The sequence below is a fragment of the Trachinotus anak genome, unplaced genomic scaffold (genome assembly GCF_046630095.1).
Source record: "Trachinotus anak isolate AG129_WGS33_773 ecotype Australia unplaced genomic scaffold, CSIRO_AGI_Tana_v1 ptg000001l, whole genome shotgun sequence".
Taxonomy (NCBI): domain Eukaryota; kingdom Metazoa; phylum Chordata; class Actinopteri; order Carangiformes; family Carangidae; genus Trachinotus; species Trachinotus anak.
Genome location: NW_027273852.1, coordinates 12,541,229 through 12,557,307, shown reverse-complemented (window position 1 = coordinate 12,557,307; position 16,079 = coordinate 12,541,229). Strand labels below are relative to the sequence as shown.

Sequence of the window (16,079 nt, the reverse complement as noted above, 5' to 3'; positions counted from 1 at the left end):
GTAAATCCAATAGGCGAGAACATTTTCGTGATGAGGTGATGAGCAATAGGTGAGGTCAGGGGCTAATGGAACTTACTCACACACTTGAATAGGGAATCTGATTGGCTGAGAACGTGATTGCTTCATCCCCTTTATAGTCTCTGGCTCTTTTTCTCTCTTTTTCAGTTCTTCAGTAAGTCAACATTGTAATTATAGACCTTGCAGATAATCTGAGTTATCTGCAGCTTTTCCTCCTCATTTGCTGTGTTTGAATGTGGTTGTCTCATCGACATCCGCCCAGGCAGAATTGAATTGTAAATGGCTGCATGCTGCTTTGTGTCCCAGTTTCTTCTCGCAGGAAATAAAAACAGTGATGGGTGAAAGAATTCAGCAAAGGTCCTACTCATTGCTGAAACTGGGCCAGTACTCATTGGTAGAACACATTGGCAAACTAGATTTCTGTCCACCTGAGTTTTCACATGGCAGTGCTGCAGCCATCAGTGTGTGAGTGTGCGTAGGTGAATGTGAGGCTGTGTAAAGCACTTAGTCCTGTCCCCATGTCAAGTATTGCATACCTGCAGTCCATTTTACTCACTGCTTTCTAATGAACATAGTTATCACAAGTGTTCAGCCAAATAGCCCCATTTCCAGCTCAGACAGGCTGCAAAAGGAGGTAAAAACATGCAGCTGTATGAAGCACAATATGTGGTCTACAGTAGTCCAGTCAGAAAGCTCCTAATAAGGGCTTAGTTTTCTGCTAGAGCCTCCCAAATCCTCTGTGTGTAAAAGGTGTATTCGGGGCCTGGCAGGTATTGAGGATTTGTGGAGTGTTCTGGTGGCCTCATGGTCTAGATGAACACAGGATATAAAACCACACGACACCATTTTGGGCTCCAGTACGAGACCTTTTTGTTGCACATCAGAACCCCTACCCAAGCTTTTGGTTGGTCCACCACTTTGGTCCAGACTAAGATACCTCAACAACCATTTGAGAGATTGCCATAAGATTTTGTACAGATATGCATTGTACCATGATGCTGATTTTGAGAGTCTGAACTCAACTGCTAGATTGATTCTCCCCCGAGGATTCAGACGTATTTATGACCAAATACCCGCAAAACTAATGACATTCCCATCAATCTCAGCTGACCGTTGTGTTTAGTGCTAATTAGCAGATATTAGCATGCTAACAAGCTGAGGTAAATTGTGAACCCAGGACAACTGAGAAGCACTAAACATCAGAATATTAGCATTACAATTCTGAGCATGTTAGCATGATAATATGAGCATTTAACTCAAAGCATGGTGGCGCCATAGTAAAATGTGTTCCCACAACTACCGCACAAGCATTGGCGTGCTATGCAGGCTGCTGGTTTTGTGTACTAACTCTGTTTTTTACTCCAATTTAAGCACTGGGTTCCCTGGCAAATGTTTCCATTTGTCTCCTCAAGGTTTTACTGGTTTTACACAGTGTTGCATTAAGAGCTTCTGGCATTTGCAGAATATTGAGAACAAAGCATCACTGCTAGGTTTATTTAAAGGGCTTTGATTCACTCAGAGCTCTCTTTTAAATCACAGCACTCGCTGACACGGTGCTAATGCTTCATTTAAGGGCCAGGTTGTGCTTTTTTCTTTACTGCACACATTTAAATGTGACTGGTGGGTGGTGTGGTATTGTGTGGATTTAATACAGTAACCTCCACACTGCCCTCCACTGTAAGCCAGAGAGTGAAGCAATATGCTGCAACACGCAGTCATCGAGGCTTTCATCAACTCACTTCCCTCTGAGTTGAAGTCCTCTGGGCTTGAAAGTCTCGTCTCCTTCCACAAGATGAAGAGGTAGGTGAAGGTTGGGAGTGAATGTGTGGGAGGAGAGAATATAGCCCGCTGCTGCTATAACCAGCAGGCCAGCGCCTTGAAGTGGAAATGAGTGAAGAAGAAAGGTGTGTGTATGTGTGCGTGCATTAAAGTGTTTTTGCGTAGCTCAAAGGAAGTGTGTGTCTCTTCTCTCTACCCCATGGCAGCGACAGTCTATTTTATTTTTCCTGAGGGACTACCTGAAGTAGGCCCAGGAGTCAACCTGAAGTAGGCCCAGGAGTCAACCTTTGTCTTTGGCTTACAGCCAGGAGATGTCGAGTCCTCTCACACATACACACAGCGATCAGATATGGAGGATACACACTGCTATCCATAAACATGATCTGCTTGTTATTCCTGGCTCGTCCCTCTCTTGGCGTTTTTGTCAGCTGTGGTCTCTGATGTGCTTGGTCTACTGTTTGTGTGAGAAACAGCTGCCAAGGGACCCCTTGTCTTTCTTCACTGCTCTCTTCCTCCTCCTCTCCTTTCTGCCAACAAGTTTCATGCTACCCAGTGTGAACCCAACAATTTTCCAAACAATGTAAATGTACTACTCAGCAGTGACATTTCTGTGGCATTTCAGCAGGCTCTGTGGCACAAACTGGGTGATTAGCTGTCAGGGAACTTCACTTCAGTCATTAGTAGCACACTTGAGCACATGCTGACACCAGCCTCACTGTCAAGTAAACGGTTTAAATGTTGTCAACCGCATATTGTATCATTATTATTTCAGCAGGAATTTGAACAGGAGACCTCCTTGGTTATGTTCAGCTGAGAGACTTTAGAAACTTAAGGTCTTATTGAAGTGTTGAAACACATGTTTAAAGTCTCGTCTTTGAAAGTACATGAATGGGAAAGTCGGAGACAGGTAAGACAGGAGATGACTTTGATCCTGGCTATGGCTGTCATTATCAAGCCCATGGTGCCTGCTCCACTTTTCATTCCCTGTCCGCACCACCTATTTTCAGCTTTTTGATTAGTATAGATGTGTATACGGTGTGTAGATGGTGTCTACAGAATACCAAGTAGATAATGAGCTTTGATCTAATCAGTTTTGAGTAAAAGGGGCTCCTAGTGCGAGTGAATGTGTGCACCTCTGTGTTAATTCCGTTATCTGGAGTATCGATCTGTCTTTAACCACTGAAGTTTCCCATAAGAGATTATGAGATTCTGTGTCCTTTACATCTAAAATAGTTTTTTTGTTTCTCAGGGCCCCTCAATTAGGCCTCCTCTCCCCGAGGAGCTCAGGCCTTTCCCTGCTTTCTAAAACCTGCTTTCAGTCATCACAGCTTCTCACTTTGTTACCAACATTCAAAAGTGTTTGGATTGTATCTAAAGCTTAAAGCTGCTATAATCAATATTTTTTTTTTATGTTAACAATGGATCAAATGACTACTTGTGTGTGAAGGGGGTCACTTGTAGTGATGAACCCACAGAATTATTTCCCAGCTCTGCAGTTCCACTCCACTCTATAGAGCTATATTTAGCATCTTTCAGCTCTTTGTTTTGATTTTACAGCTTCCAACTTTACTCTCATAGTTGTGGTCATTGTTGTTTACAGACACAGTGGGTAGAAGGTAGTGGGTTACTGTTTCTAACTTGCACAGCACCAAACAGCAGACACACAAACTTAGCAACTAGCTCCTGAGCATCAGTGGAACATTTATTTTCCTCAAAAATGAGTGGAGAGCAAAACGAAGCTGAAAGGAGGATGAATATTGGACTCATCAGCTGAACACAAACACAACTCCAAGTGAATGTTGATTTAATCTGTCTGCTGGATGTGCAACTGTTTGCTAGCACATTAGCTACAAAAACAACAAAGTAATAACATGTCAAGGTTGCATTGTCCCAAAGTTTCCAAAAACATCAAACGATGCAGTGTTAGGTTAATTTATGGGCCAAAGACATAAAGACAAAAATGTGACAACTGTTAAAAAGGCAGACAGCCTGTGCTGATCTGTTTCCATCTGTCACCACTCTCTTCTGCTTCTCTTCATGCTGTAGGTTTGGGAAAAACCAAGAGGAAGACAAGCGCCCGTGATGCTTCCCCAACGCCAAGCTCAGACACAGAGTACCCCTCCAATGGCAGCGGGGGTGGAGGTGGGGGAGGAGGAGCTGCCGAGAGAATCTATGACCTCAACATCCCCGCTGTGGTTAAGTTTGCCTACATGGCAGAGAGGGAAGACGAGCTGACCCTGGTCAAGGGCTCCAAGGTCATTGTGATGGAGAAGTGTAGTGATGGCTGGTGGCGGGGCAGCCAGGCCGGTCGTGTGGGCTGGTTTCCCTCCAATTATGTCCAGGAGGAGCTCGGAGGAGCGGATGACAGAGGAGAGGGAGATTCCTCGCGAGGCTACCATGGAGGCTCCCAAGGGACTTTGTTGGCCAACGGGCGTGCAGGCGGCCGCGGTGGAGTGCTCCACCTGGTTCAAACACTCTACCCCTTCAGCTCTGTAACAGAGGAGGAGCTGAACTTTGAGAAGGGAGAGGTCATGGAGGTGGTGGAGAAGCCTGAGAACGACCCAGAGTGGTGGAAGTGTAAGAACTCACGTGGCATGGTGGGCCTGGTACCTAAAAACTATGTGACGGTGCTGGACGAGCGGCCCGGCCAGCCCTCCTCTACGTCGAGCTCCCCACAGAACCGCTTCGTGGCACCGGCACGCTCAGGGAAGTTCGCTGGGAGAGACTGGTACTATGGCAACATCACCAGACACCAGGCTGAGTGTATACTCAACGAGAGGGGAGAGGAGGGTGACTTCCTCATACGAGACAGCGAGTCATCGGTGAGTCTGTGGGGTGAAGTCATGACAGAGCTGTGAGAAAAAGGAAGAAGAGATTACACAAATTCTAACAGAAAGAATAATGGAGTTTGGAAATATATTTCCAAAATTAGAAATGAGTTTGGACTAGTATTTATTACTTTTATAAGAAATAGAAGTTTTAAGTTTAAGTGTTTTTGCTAAAAGTGAAGAATATTACACATTAATGAACCGACTCATTCCTACAACAGACTTCGGGAGTAACCTTTAACAGCAACGTTAAAGTGAACAGATGATGTTGACATGAATGATCAGAGCGGGAACAGACAATAAGCCACAAAGACTGAACCTATACATTGCTCTTTTATAAATTAACTAGGGATAATTTTTCTCCATTATTCATTTTGCCTGCAGTGCAATGGGACATCATATGATCTGTTTTGTCCGACCAACTGGCTAAAGCCCAAGTATAGTCAGTTTACAATGATATAATAAAAAAGCAGCAATTTTTCACATTGGAAAAGCTGGAGCCAGAGATTTTTTAGAATTTTTCTAAAAAAAAAAAACTCAAACATAAAAAAGTTGATAAATTTTATTTTGATTAAATAATCAACCAATTAACATAGACTTAACAATAGACAAACATTTTGAATCACAAGTTTTGCATCATACAACTTTTTCCTTCAAAAACTAAAATGTCATAGAAGGTGCTGCAGTTATTAAGGGTCTACTCTTCAATGCCTCAAGAGTACTAGAACTAGCAATAAAAGTGAAGGACTTTTACTTTTCCATCACTGAAGACCAAAATGCAGCAGTTTGATACATATGGGCCCTGATTTTTAAATGTGAGAATATACTGCCACCTGCTGGCGTAAAGCATTTTTAAATAATTTTTTTATTGAATTGTATGTGTTTTTCTGTCACACTCTCATGTTTCTAACTGTATCAACAACTCTTTCTCTCTTTATTTTCCAGCCCAGTGATTTCTCTGTGTCTCTGAAGGCAGTGGGCAAGAATAAGCACTTTAAAGTGCAGCAGTCAGATGGGGTGTACTGTATCGGCCAGCGCAGGTTCAACTCCATGGATGAACTAGTGGAGCACTACAAGAAAGCCCCCATCTTTACCAGCGAACATGGAGAGAAGCTGTACCTGGTCAAAGCGCTGCTGTGATTCACACATCCTCACACCTACACTGGATCTCACACACACAAACACACACTCTCTCATACACTATACACACATAATACTAACGCCACTCCCTAACTGTCTTAACTCAAGCCTTAGCTCTGAACCCTGTCGCTGTGGCATCTGTACCACATCCAGATCCTCGGTCACTCCTTTAGGTTTTATCTGTCACCCTCAGTGGTGACCAGGTGAAACTGTTTCTAACTCTACAGCCTACAGCAGTCGACCCCAAGACTAAGAGCGCATACCGAGCCCCGTCCTTCATGTGCAGCACAGTGCATAATAAGCCTCTCTATTCTGCTAACGTGCAGCGACCACACCTGCTACAAACAGAACGCCTGAGGCCTTGCTGGGGGTTGAGCTCTCCTTCTGATGTCATACATAATGCCCATATACTACCACGCACATTGTAGGTTACACCATTGCTCTTAATCCACACAGAAGGACAGACATTTAACAGTTCAAAGAGGACTCAGACCTCTGGGGGACCTTACTCTAGTGTTGTCCTGTCAAATTGCTGGCCATTGTTTTATTTTGCTCATTTGTTGTTGTTTTTTTTTGAAAATGCTTATTCCTGAGTTAACTTTTTGTTTCTCAAAGCTAATTTAAATTCCTCTCTGGAAGTTTGAATCATTGCTCTTTCATACAGTGACTTCACCAAGTGACCAGAATCACTCTCTTGCCTTTTTCTCCTAATTTTCACCATTCCTCTACACGATTTCTCTCCCCATTTGAATTTGTGTCTTCAGTTGCTTTTTTCAAATTCCTCCTTGTTTCCGTCTCCACAGCCCCAGTTATTGTTAGTGATCTTATTGAGAATCTGGATACAATACTTCCTGTAGTACTTCTAAAAGGCAGTGAAGTGGTTAATGCAATAGGGGAGAACTCTGAATTCCTGTAGAGTTTGAATGTTTATCAATGTAACCAAATGTGCCACCCTGTACCCATAATACTGGCTCCAGGTCTGCACTGCACTCACTATACTTGGCATTCATTCATAGCTCTATGCTCATGCTTTATATTGTGTCACATTGAACATGTTCTCCAGTATGTGTCTGTAGCTACGTGAGGATACTGACTGAAGAAGAATAATAATAAAAAAAAAAAAAAAACTTCCTTGGTAAAACTTTTGAGTAAATACACTTGATCTGCCCCAGCTCCTGTGAATGAATGCAGTTAGAAAAAGTACTTCTTCTAATGTAGTATTTGTCAAAGATAAATATATCTTGTGAACTTTGCAGGAAAAGTGTCGTTTACACAAAAAAAATCTATACAATTTAGTGATTGATTATAATTGATTATTAAATCACAAAACCAGTCCAACAACAGCTACTGACTGTTCACTAACCCCCCCCTACCGAACAGCGACTGTCCAATTGTAGCTGGTCAAATCGGGTCTGACAAGCTGGGGACTGTAGTAATGGCTGTACAAGACATGTAGAGATAAAGAATTTAGTCAGAGTGCATCTTTTTTACAAGTCTTTTCTAAAACCAAGAACCTATAAATGAGAAACCTCTTTTTGTCTACTGATGTCTGAAATTAAGGACTGTTTCAAAAAATTAGTAAAAACTTGCTAATCAGTTTTAAACAGTGCAAGACTGGAACGTTGGACAGTCGCAGCAACAGTAACTGAAGGGGGCGGGGCTTAGCGAAGAGTCAGTTTTGAATAACAGTCAGCTTTCATTGTCAAGAAACCAAATATACTGTCATCTGGATTATAATGAAAAGAATTCTAGTCCTACCAAACGTTTTCCTGTTTATTTTCTTTAGCTATGTGCATTTGTTTACCAATGGAAGTGTTGATCATGGGGTCCTCAGCTTTTATATGATATATCTGAATGTTATTGAGCATTGTTATTTAATTCTTGTCTCCACTGTATGTATATATTCAAAATAAGATGAGGTGCATATATGAATCGTTAAGATCCAACTATGGTACTGTATCACCGACAACGTGATGAGAATTGAAATACTTTTGTTCAATAAAAATTTTTGAAGAATACTAAAATTACTTGTGTTGAAGTGTGTCTGGTTATCTCCTTTGATATTCCAGTGGTTAATTAGAAGAGCCTGAGCACCATGTTGCCCAACTCTTGAAGTAAAAATATTTTAACAATAAAGTTACATTCATTTATTAGATGCTTTTGTTCTAAGTGTGTTACATTTTATTCTTTATATACAAAACGCATAAGGAGGAATTCAGGGTTCACTGTTGTACTCAAGGACACCTTGACATGTGGAGGAGCCACAGATGAAGTATTGGTAATGAACAGTGCAACAATTAATAGCTGACACGCTCCATCTGAGCTGTATCTGTCATCCAAATCTTGTTTTTCAACCCAAAACTCCTGAACTGACCGATTTTACTACTTATCGATTGTTTACATCTGTAATGTAGAATTAAAATTGGCCAATATTGTGAATTTTGATCAGATGAGAAACTAAATGATTATTGTGCTTTAGCTTGTGAATAACAAGTTAAATTTTTGTGTTGATATCTACAGTCGAGCAGACAAAATTTACAACTTTATTTCAGAACTGTAGAGCTTTGATTAGGTCCCTAATTTGTACTTTTACTATATATCAAATGGCTTACCAGTCATTACTTAATTAAAACAAAATTACAAACTACACACATTATGAATTACCCCTATGAGACCCTGGCAGAAAGTATAATGTAAATGGCTTAACATGGCCCTAACAAACTAAAACATCAAATGCTGTTTAAAAATAAATGTACTGTATATCAAAGTTACTTCTGAGAGCATAATCTATGCTGTGAATACCTTTTTGTACTTTTGAATTAAGTGAATGATGTGAGAATTTATTGTAATCCTGTGTATAAACTCAGTCTGCCCCCTCAGGGCGACTGAGTCCTGTCTGACAAATAGTTATCCTCTACTCTGTCAGCTGGTGTACATACACCTGGAAGAGGTTCGCGGTCACCTAAGAGGAGTGTTTGTGTCTGTGTCAGTCACGCTGAGACCACCATCTGCCTCAGCTTTGATGGCACCTAGCAGCTTGCAGTCTGGATTTCATATCTCTAGGTGCGTGTGATAACATACATTATACCCAGTACTGTGGCTTTGCTATATTTGAGTGACATGAATGCATTACCTTTTGGATGGAAACGTTCAATTACACTGTCTTTTGGACCAAATGCAGATAGGTGTCCACATGGCACAATAACACAGGCAGTGATGCTTGTAATGGCGATTAAAAAATGTATTCAACCATAGGGAAGAGAATATTTCAATCTTGGAAACCTGTCAATCAGATGTGGGCGGCAGTGCCGGTAAGTTTCCACATGATGGCAGTATTGGTCTTCCTCCATTGTCACCTGACAGCATTCACATTTTCATATCCACATTAAGAGCCTGCAAGAGATATTTATATTTAAAAAAAAAAAAAAAAAAAAAAGCACAGCATCAGTTTGGTTGGTTACCAGGGAATTCAGTTTAGTTCAGTGACAATGGGATTATGAGATTTTTTATGAGATGAACTTTTTTCCTATAGAACTCAGAGCACAGACAACTAATCACCACCTAAAAAAGAAGCTGAAAGCTTGGAGAACTCGGCATGTCAGTTTTGTGGCTAGCAAAATGAATTATAATAAAAATAAGACTTAGAAGAGAATTTTAGACATTGTGCTTCATTCAGCATTTTCCAAATTCAATTTCAATTCAAATGAAATTAAAATGTTTTAACTGAAACTGAAACAATAGGGAGCACTCAATATCTGCACTCTGATTGATTTTACTTGACTCAAAAAACAAACAAACAAACAAAAGAACTAAAAGGGAACCAAATTCAAGCAAAGCAAGAGACTTGAGGCCAGTGAATAGAGAGATGTAAGAGTCACTTACACTTTTGAGTCAGTAAATTACATTGTATGTATACTCACTTTACCATAAATCAATGCTGGTCCCATTTTTGCAGTGCTCATTATCTGCCTTTTTATAGAGTATTGCTGCCCTGTCAACAGAAAAAGAAATAAACTGAATAAAAAAAAATCAAAATGAAGAATACCTTGTACTTCATGCGCCAACAGAATCAAGCAACATCTTGTTTAATCCTGTAGATCACACCCCCAGAAAGATTATAAAAACAGAAAAGTGATCTGGAAAATTCAGCGTTGTAATTTGTGTCATATGGTCAGCAGTGTTCAAGACAATAGTATCTGTGACACAGTCAGCTCCCTGAGGCCACAACACCTTTAAACAGGGAGAAGTGCTTGAGACAACAATGTCTGTATCAAGATCAAATCCCCGATTAAACAACATTTTCAAACAAAAGGGCATCTGGTCCTTCACAAAACAAACTTGAGGCAAAACAAATCCAAAGATGAACATTAACACAAACAGTATGAAATCTCTCCCACTGTAAACCTCATTTACCCATCCAACTTACCTAAACTCAACCCACAGTCAAATACAGATGTTAATTCATTAGAAACTGCTGGGTGTCTACACATAATGCACCAGCACAAACCAAACTTCAACCACTACTTCTCAACTTTGCAAATAACGAAGTAAGGAAATTACACAATTTAGCAAACCAAATGCCTGGAAAATAATACAAACCCTCATTTTGCAAAGTGGTCACAACTATGCCAACTAAAATGACCTATTACTTTTAAATATGTGGGTTTGGCTTACCAAAAAAAGAAAAAAAAAAAAAGATGTTATTTCAAAATGTTTGTTTTGGAACAAACCCCCATTTGTAACCTCCTGGGTAAAGGCTGGCAACAAGATAAGAAGTCACACAGAAGTGTGTAAGACAGGCAAAAGTTTGAGGATGATGCTGGGAGCCGAAAAAAGAGAGAGAGACTGGCAACATAAACAGTCTTTTATACTTTTCAAAGATCTGGCACAGATGTTACAGGTTGGAGAAAAGGATCCACCCAACTCTGCCAACAAGCAACCAGAGAGCACAGCAGAGCAGGAAAGGCCTGTGTTTCATTAATGTGGGGTATAACACAAACAGTAGTTTTAAATTCAGGTCAGAGAAATCTTTCTGTTTGTGGTAATGTTCAGATATATTTATGACATCCAATAACAAATATAGACAAACTATAATAGTGCAACATGCTTAGAAATATGGTTATTAACTTAAGAGTGCACTTACAGTGTTACAGTCCTCACAGTATCTTGCTAACATAAGTGCTGGCGACTCTCTGAAAAGCAGTTAAAGGGTTTGTCCAAAAAGTCGCTAGATTTGTTACCGGCCACATTTTGTTGCTAAAGGGGTCTGAAAAGTCATTTACCTTAGTGATAAAGTCGCTAAGTTGGCAACACTAGGGGAGAAGTTCAACTGATGTCAAGCTTAAGAAATGGTATGATCCACTTTAGGGGTGTCTGAAATTGTATTACAATATGCTTCTATAAGCATGAATGTATTCTAATATTACCAATTACAGCTAAGAAGGATATATAAATGTTCAACCAAGCAGCAACCTCCGGCAATGAAAAATGAAGTCAACATGAATGTGCCAAAAATTGCAGTTCCTTGAGTGTCCTGTTAAGTCTGGTTCCAAATGCAAATCAGTGTTTCCATGCTAAAATGCTTCACAGCAGAAGTAAACATGTTTACATCCTCGTACAAGAAACAGTGTTGGTCTCTGTAGGCCTAGCCAATTTACCCCCTCATGACAATTGTATGGGGGTGATTTTTTTTTGTATAGCTCACCTGTTTAAATTGTGTGGTTTTATGATGGACTTGTTGACCCTTTGAGTTTTGTGGCTTATTCAAGATATAATGTGGTAACTGGTCAGATTTAGAAGTGCTGGCATGCGGATTGTTACCTTTAAACAGATTAAACCTAGCTGTTTCCCCCATTTTCTAGCCATTGTGCTAAGCTAAGCTAATTGGCTACTGAGTTTTATAGACTAGAAACAGTAAACACAAGCTGTAAATTTCACTTAGATAAATCCACTCACAGCAGTAATTAAAATGCTCCGATCAAGGAGAGACAAAAACAGCAGAGATGATATCTAAAAAGAAAATATTGATTTGGCTTCACAGTCCAGGAACCAAAGTGGCCAAAAATCCATCACTTTTAGCTTGTAGCCAAGATTTTCGGACAGTAGATGATTTTTTTGGTAGACGTTGAGATCCTTAGATTGTTATGAGGAGTCACCAAATAACAACAGGATTTGCTTGTTTGTTTGCATTGTGAAGGCTGCAACTGAGTCGCCTTAACAGAAATGTAAAACTGGAGGTACAATATTCAATTTCCTCCTGCCGTTCTTTCATTTCATTCCTATGACTGCTTCCTCCTTCACCTCCCTGCACCTACCACCACAGTGTTTTCCCTCATTATGGAGAAGCTGCACTCTATTGAAATCACATCAAAACACAATTGAGCACAAGAGTGACGCACGCACAGTCCTGATTCACAAGAAGCACAGTACATCATGTTGAAGCCCATCAGAAGCTCAAATGGCTGACAGATTACACTAAGTTGTGAAGGTGGGGGTATATAGGCCCTTGTAAATACAGGGGCATTAATTGCAAACCTGGCTTTCACTTAAGCAGTGATGTATTGACAAGATAATGGTTTCTTCTTCTTTCCAGACCTCACTCCACCTTATTCAGTCCTTATTACAGTCTCATCTAACAAGACCAGTTAAAAGCTCAACAGCAGCACACATTCACATTAACGTGGTCTTACCAGTAGGCATACTAGTGGAAATGATTTAACGTTCTCTTTTCCTTTACTTTTACATACTAAATTTTTTCTCAATCTCAGACTGCTTCGTTCTCCAAGGATAAAGCTGGAGATGCTCTGTATTTTTCTTATTTTGAACAAATCTCACAAAATCCTATTCCTCTGTAGACTAGGCTTATTTCTTTGTAGGGCTGCCAGCAGCCATTGTTTTCATTATTGATTTGTCTCCGGCTTATTTTCTTCATTAATCAATGAATCTTTTGGATTATAAAACATCAGAGAACAAAGACAAATGCACAGAATGTCCTAGAGCACAAGGTGATATCTTCAACCAACATCGCAAAAACCCAAAGATATTAAATTTACTATGATGTAAGAGGAAGAAAAGCAGCAGATTCTCACCTCGAACCTCGAACCATTAAATGTTAAATGTCATTTTTGCTTAAAAAATTGATTAATCAATTATCAAAATAGTTGCGATTAAACAATCTGAGAAGGAAAAATCAAACTTTGGTCGTTCTGCTCACAGCTCACGTTCACACGGAGAGACGAGTAGACACTCACTTGATTTGAGGTGTTTTAAGTCAAAAAGGAAACCACTGCCACAGATTTCAGTTGTTGTCCAAACACTACAAAAATCACATGGAGGATTATTTTCAGTCAGTCCCACATGCACATTTTTACTCTCATTTGTGTTTAAAATGTAGATTTAAAGATTTACATCTTCTACATCTTGAATACATTATTTTTTCCCCAAGTGGATGAAGACCTGCTGTTATCCTGTCCTGATTTTTTTTTTTTTTTTTTTTTTTTTTACCTTGACCCTAACCAATCATCACTCTTCATAGCTGAACCTAACCAAGTACTAGCCAATGAGATGCAGGTAGAGGCGGGTCTTCAGGTACCTTGGGTAGGAAAAACAAAATACAGTGTCTTCAGCAGGAACAAATGGCCTTTATGCTGAGTACCACAGTCAGTCAGAAACTTCTGAGAGAGAGATGTTGTTTGTCTTGGTTTCTGTGTGGGCTTTGATGAGACTAAGACAATAACATCTGCTTTATCTTTAAAACTTTCCCAGGTTCAGTTGACAGTAGCCGAGTTTGTCGAGTTTCTCTGACCATCAACCCGAGACCATCACCCCTTCTCTCTCTGCCAGTGTCCTCAGAGACGAACAAACATCCACAGAGCGGATAAATGGATGGTAAAAAAAAAACAAAAACTGTCGACTAACTTTACACCTTGTGGCTGGATGTTGGTACAGTCTGTCTGGATACCAGGTGTGAAAATTGTCTGGTGTGTGTGTGTCTTTTCATCCACTTACATCCATGTTTTCACTCTTCAGTCTGCTTTTCTCACTCCTATTAACCTTGCAAAAAAAAAAATCCATTATAATCTGTACACCTCAAGGCCAGATACTGTATAGAGAGGAGGCTGAGTCTCTGACGTCTACCTACAGTGAGTCTTATCAGCAGCTCACTGTCCTCAGGCACATGTTTCCATTGCAGATGGAAAAGAAAAATACTAAAGGGAAAACAGACGTCTGTGGATTTCTCAGATTCACATACAGATTTCCTGAATTTGAGCTTAACACATCTTTTGCCTGAAAATCTATCTTATTTGTAGAAACACACACGCACACACAGATCACTCATGTTTCCCTCAGGTGCTCAACGACTCAGTTTCAGGTATAAAGCTTTCTTTTATTTATTTATTTATTTATTTATTTATTTATTTTTTATCTACAAATCCATTAAATGAGCATCTGAAAGTCAGAGCATTTCTGGACAAAGATAAAGCAGAATAGAGTGATCATCTCATACTATATATGTAGCAGGAAAATAATGAATGGTTCTTTAGTATCAACATGAGAAGGAGGGGCAGCAGCAGGACCCAGGAATGACATCTCACTTTATTTCACCTTCATGGCTAGAAAATGTGACGTTATAGTCCCCTGTACAAAGCAAATGGTCAAGAGAGGTGTGAAAGAGGGTTTGGACACAGGCAGGTGTAAAGAGGCAAAATGTGAAAAGCAAACATGTCTGCCTTCTCCTCTTTTTCTAACCGTGATCTAGTCGTCATCCTCAGATCAGACGGAGGGAGAAGGCCAGAGGACAGGATCTCAACCAATCTGCGGCCGATCAGGTAGGACAACACTGATGATCTCTGATGAAGCAGAGTTGATATGAACACACATAGGCTTTTTTTCTTCCTTGTAGATACGTAGAGTTATCTTGAATTTTTCCAGTTTCTGAAGAACTTGCTGTTCTCCAGAGCCCTGCACTGTGATCTTTTGATGCAAATGTTACTAAGATGTTCTGTTCATGCCCAAATTCACTGATGGACAAATTTCTCTTGTTACACAGAAAGACTTTTTTTTTTTTTTTTTTTTTTTTTTTTTTACAAGTCAAGCCGTTTGCTTTCTGTTTTTCAGTTCCTGAAAGCATGCGTGCCCTGTGTGTGTCTGCTCTGCTCTGCTCTCTTCTGCTCGGCTTCCTGTGTCCTACAGGTTTGGCAGAAGCTCACATGTGACATGACATGAACGGACTTGACATTGTGATATACAGTCATTCTTGAATGACAGGCAAAGTGTGAAATAATGTTCACACCTCCCTCTGTCTCTGTCTTCTTCGCCAGGAGCAGGGGAGAGCGAGGCAGCTGGTGGGAGGCAGGAGAGGGAGAAACGAAGCCTACCCTACTGGGGCTTGTGGTCGTCAGACTTTTTCGGATGGCTGGAGGAGCTACGAGCTCAGGCAGCTCACGATGGGATGCAGGACCTGGCTCGCACCTTCTGGGCTCACTTTCCAATCGGCAGGGAGCTGGGCTACGACACTCCCGAGGCTGATCCTCAGCTTGAGGAGTGAGGCAGAGGAGAGACAGGGTCCTGATAAGAGACTGAGGGCGGGTAGAAGTCACCTTTAATATGCGTAATCATGTTTACAGCTCAGATGATTGATAGTGGTGCTGTCACCCTTAACATATTCCTAAAAACAAGATTTTATCTTTTTTTTTTTCCATTTCCAGGACCCCAAAGAAAACATTGGGATTAGGTGGAAAATTACAGTTCAAAAATTGCCATCTGCACATGTTTTAGGTAATAAAAGGCTTTTATCATGGCCTGGTTTTCAGTTTGGATTTGTCTTTTGAGTGAAGAGTTTTTGTCTGAGTTTTTGTGGGTCATCTGTGTGCAGAAGTGTCAGACACTAAAGTAAATCCATCTCAGGTCACAACACTCTGTCAATTGAAGTGTGAAGACAAGAGAGAAGGGAAGATGGAAGCAGAGTTCGACCAGAGTGAATGAACAAGAGAAAATTGTGTTTTGGAACAAAGTTGTATGTATATGTATATTTATGATCTTACAATGTTCCAGTTCCTAATTCCCTGGACAACAAACACACACTCAAACATATGAGAGGATTACTTTGTTCTGCTTCATCTTTGTCCAGAAATGCCCGGACTCTGAGATGCTCATTTCATGGATTTGTGGGCAAATAAAAAGAAAGCTTCGTGACTGAAACAGAGTCATTGCATCAACATATCCAGTAGCTTCACAGTTCTTTCCAGCACATTGTGCGGTACGTTTGGACAGGCGAGATCAAACTGGATATTAGATGATGGTTTTATGGCTATG

At 40.4% G+C, this 16,079-nt stretch overlaps 2 protein-coding genes across 4 annotated transcripts in view; both read left to right on the top strand.

Annotated features, from left to right (window-relative positions):
• LOC139621246 (cytoplasmic protein NCK2-like) overlaps positions 1 to 7,792 on the top strand; it is a 34,987-nt gene extending 27,195 nt beyond the window's left edge. For both annotated transcript variants that reach the window (XM_071477549.1, XM_071477553.1), the window contains 2 exons: positions 3,844 to 4,619; positions 5,571 to 7,792. In XM_071477549.1, the coding sequence (XP_071333650.1) occupies positions 3,844 to 4,619; positions 5,571 to 5,765 (971 nt within the window). In that variant the 3' untranslated portion in view covers positions 5,766 to 7,792. The remainder of the gene's footprint in view (positions 1 to 3,843; positions 4,620 to 5,570) is intronic.
• A 5,557-nt stretch (positions 7,793 to 13,349) lies between these two features.
• On the top strand, positions 13,350 to 15,564 carry otos2 (otospiralin 2). Of its 2 annotated transcripts, none has more exons than XM_071491490.1 (5): positions 13,350 to 13,423; positions 13,530 to 13,652; positions 14,537 to 14,593; positions 14,883 to 14,957; positions 15,086 to 15,564. In XM_071491490.1, the coding sequence occupies exons 2-5, from the start codon at positions 13,646 to 13,648 to the stop codon at positions 15,310 to 15,312; spliced, it is 366 nt and encodes a 121-aa protein (XP_071347591.1). In that variant the 5' UTR covers positions 13,350 to 13,423; positions 13,530 to 13,645; the 3' UTR covers positions 15,313 to 15,564. The 2 variants fall into 2 exon arrangements, with proteins under 2 accessions (XP_071347591.1, XP_071346770.1); XM_071490669.1 differs by having other exon boundaries at positions 14,524 to 14,593.
• Positions 15,565 to 16,079: the final 515 nt, after the last annotated feature.

What these genes read in the sequence shown, in the direction of transcription:
- otos2 (XM_071490669.1), top strand. An exon ending in ACCAATCTGCGGCCGATCAG is followed by an intron (nt 14,594 to 14,882) that starts GTAGGACAACAC and finishes TCTGTTTTTCAG; the next exon opens with TTCCTGAAAGCATGCGTGCC. An exon ending in CGGCTTCCTGTGTCCTACAG is followed by an intron (nt 14,958 to 15,085) that starts GTTTGGCAGAAG and finishes CTTCTTCGCCAG; the next exon opens with GAGCAGGGGAGAGCGAGGCA.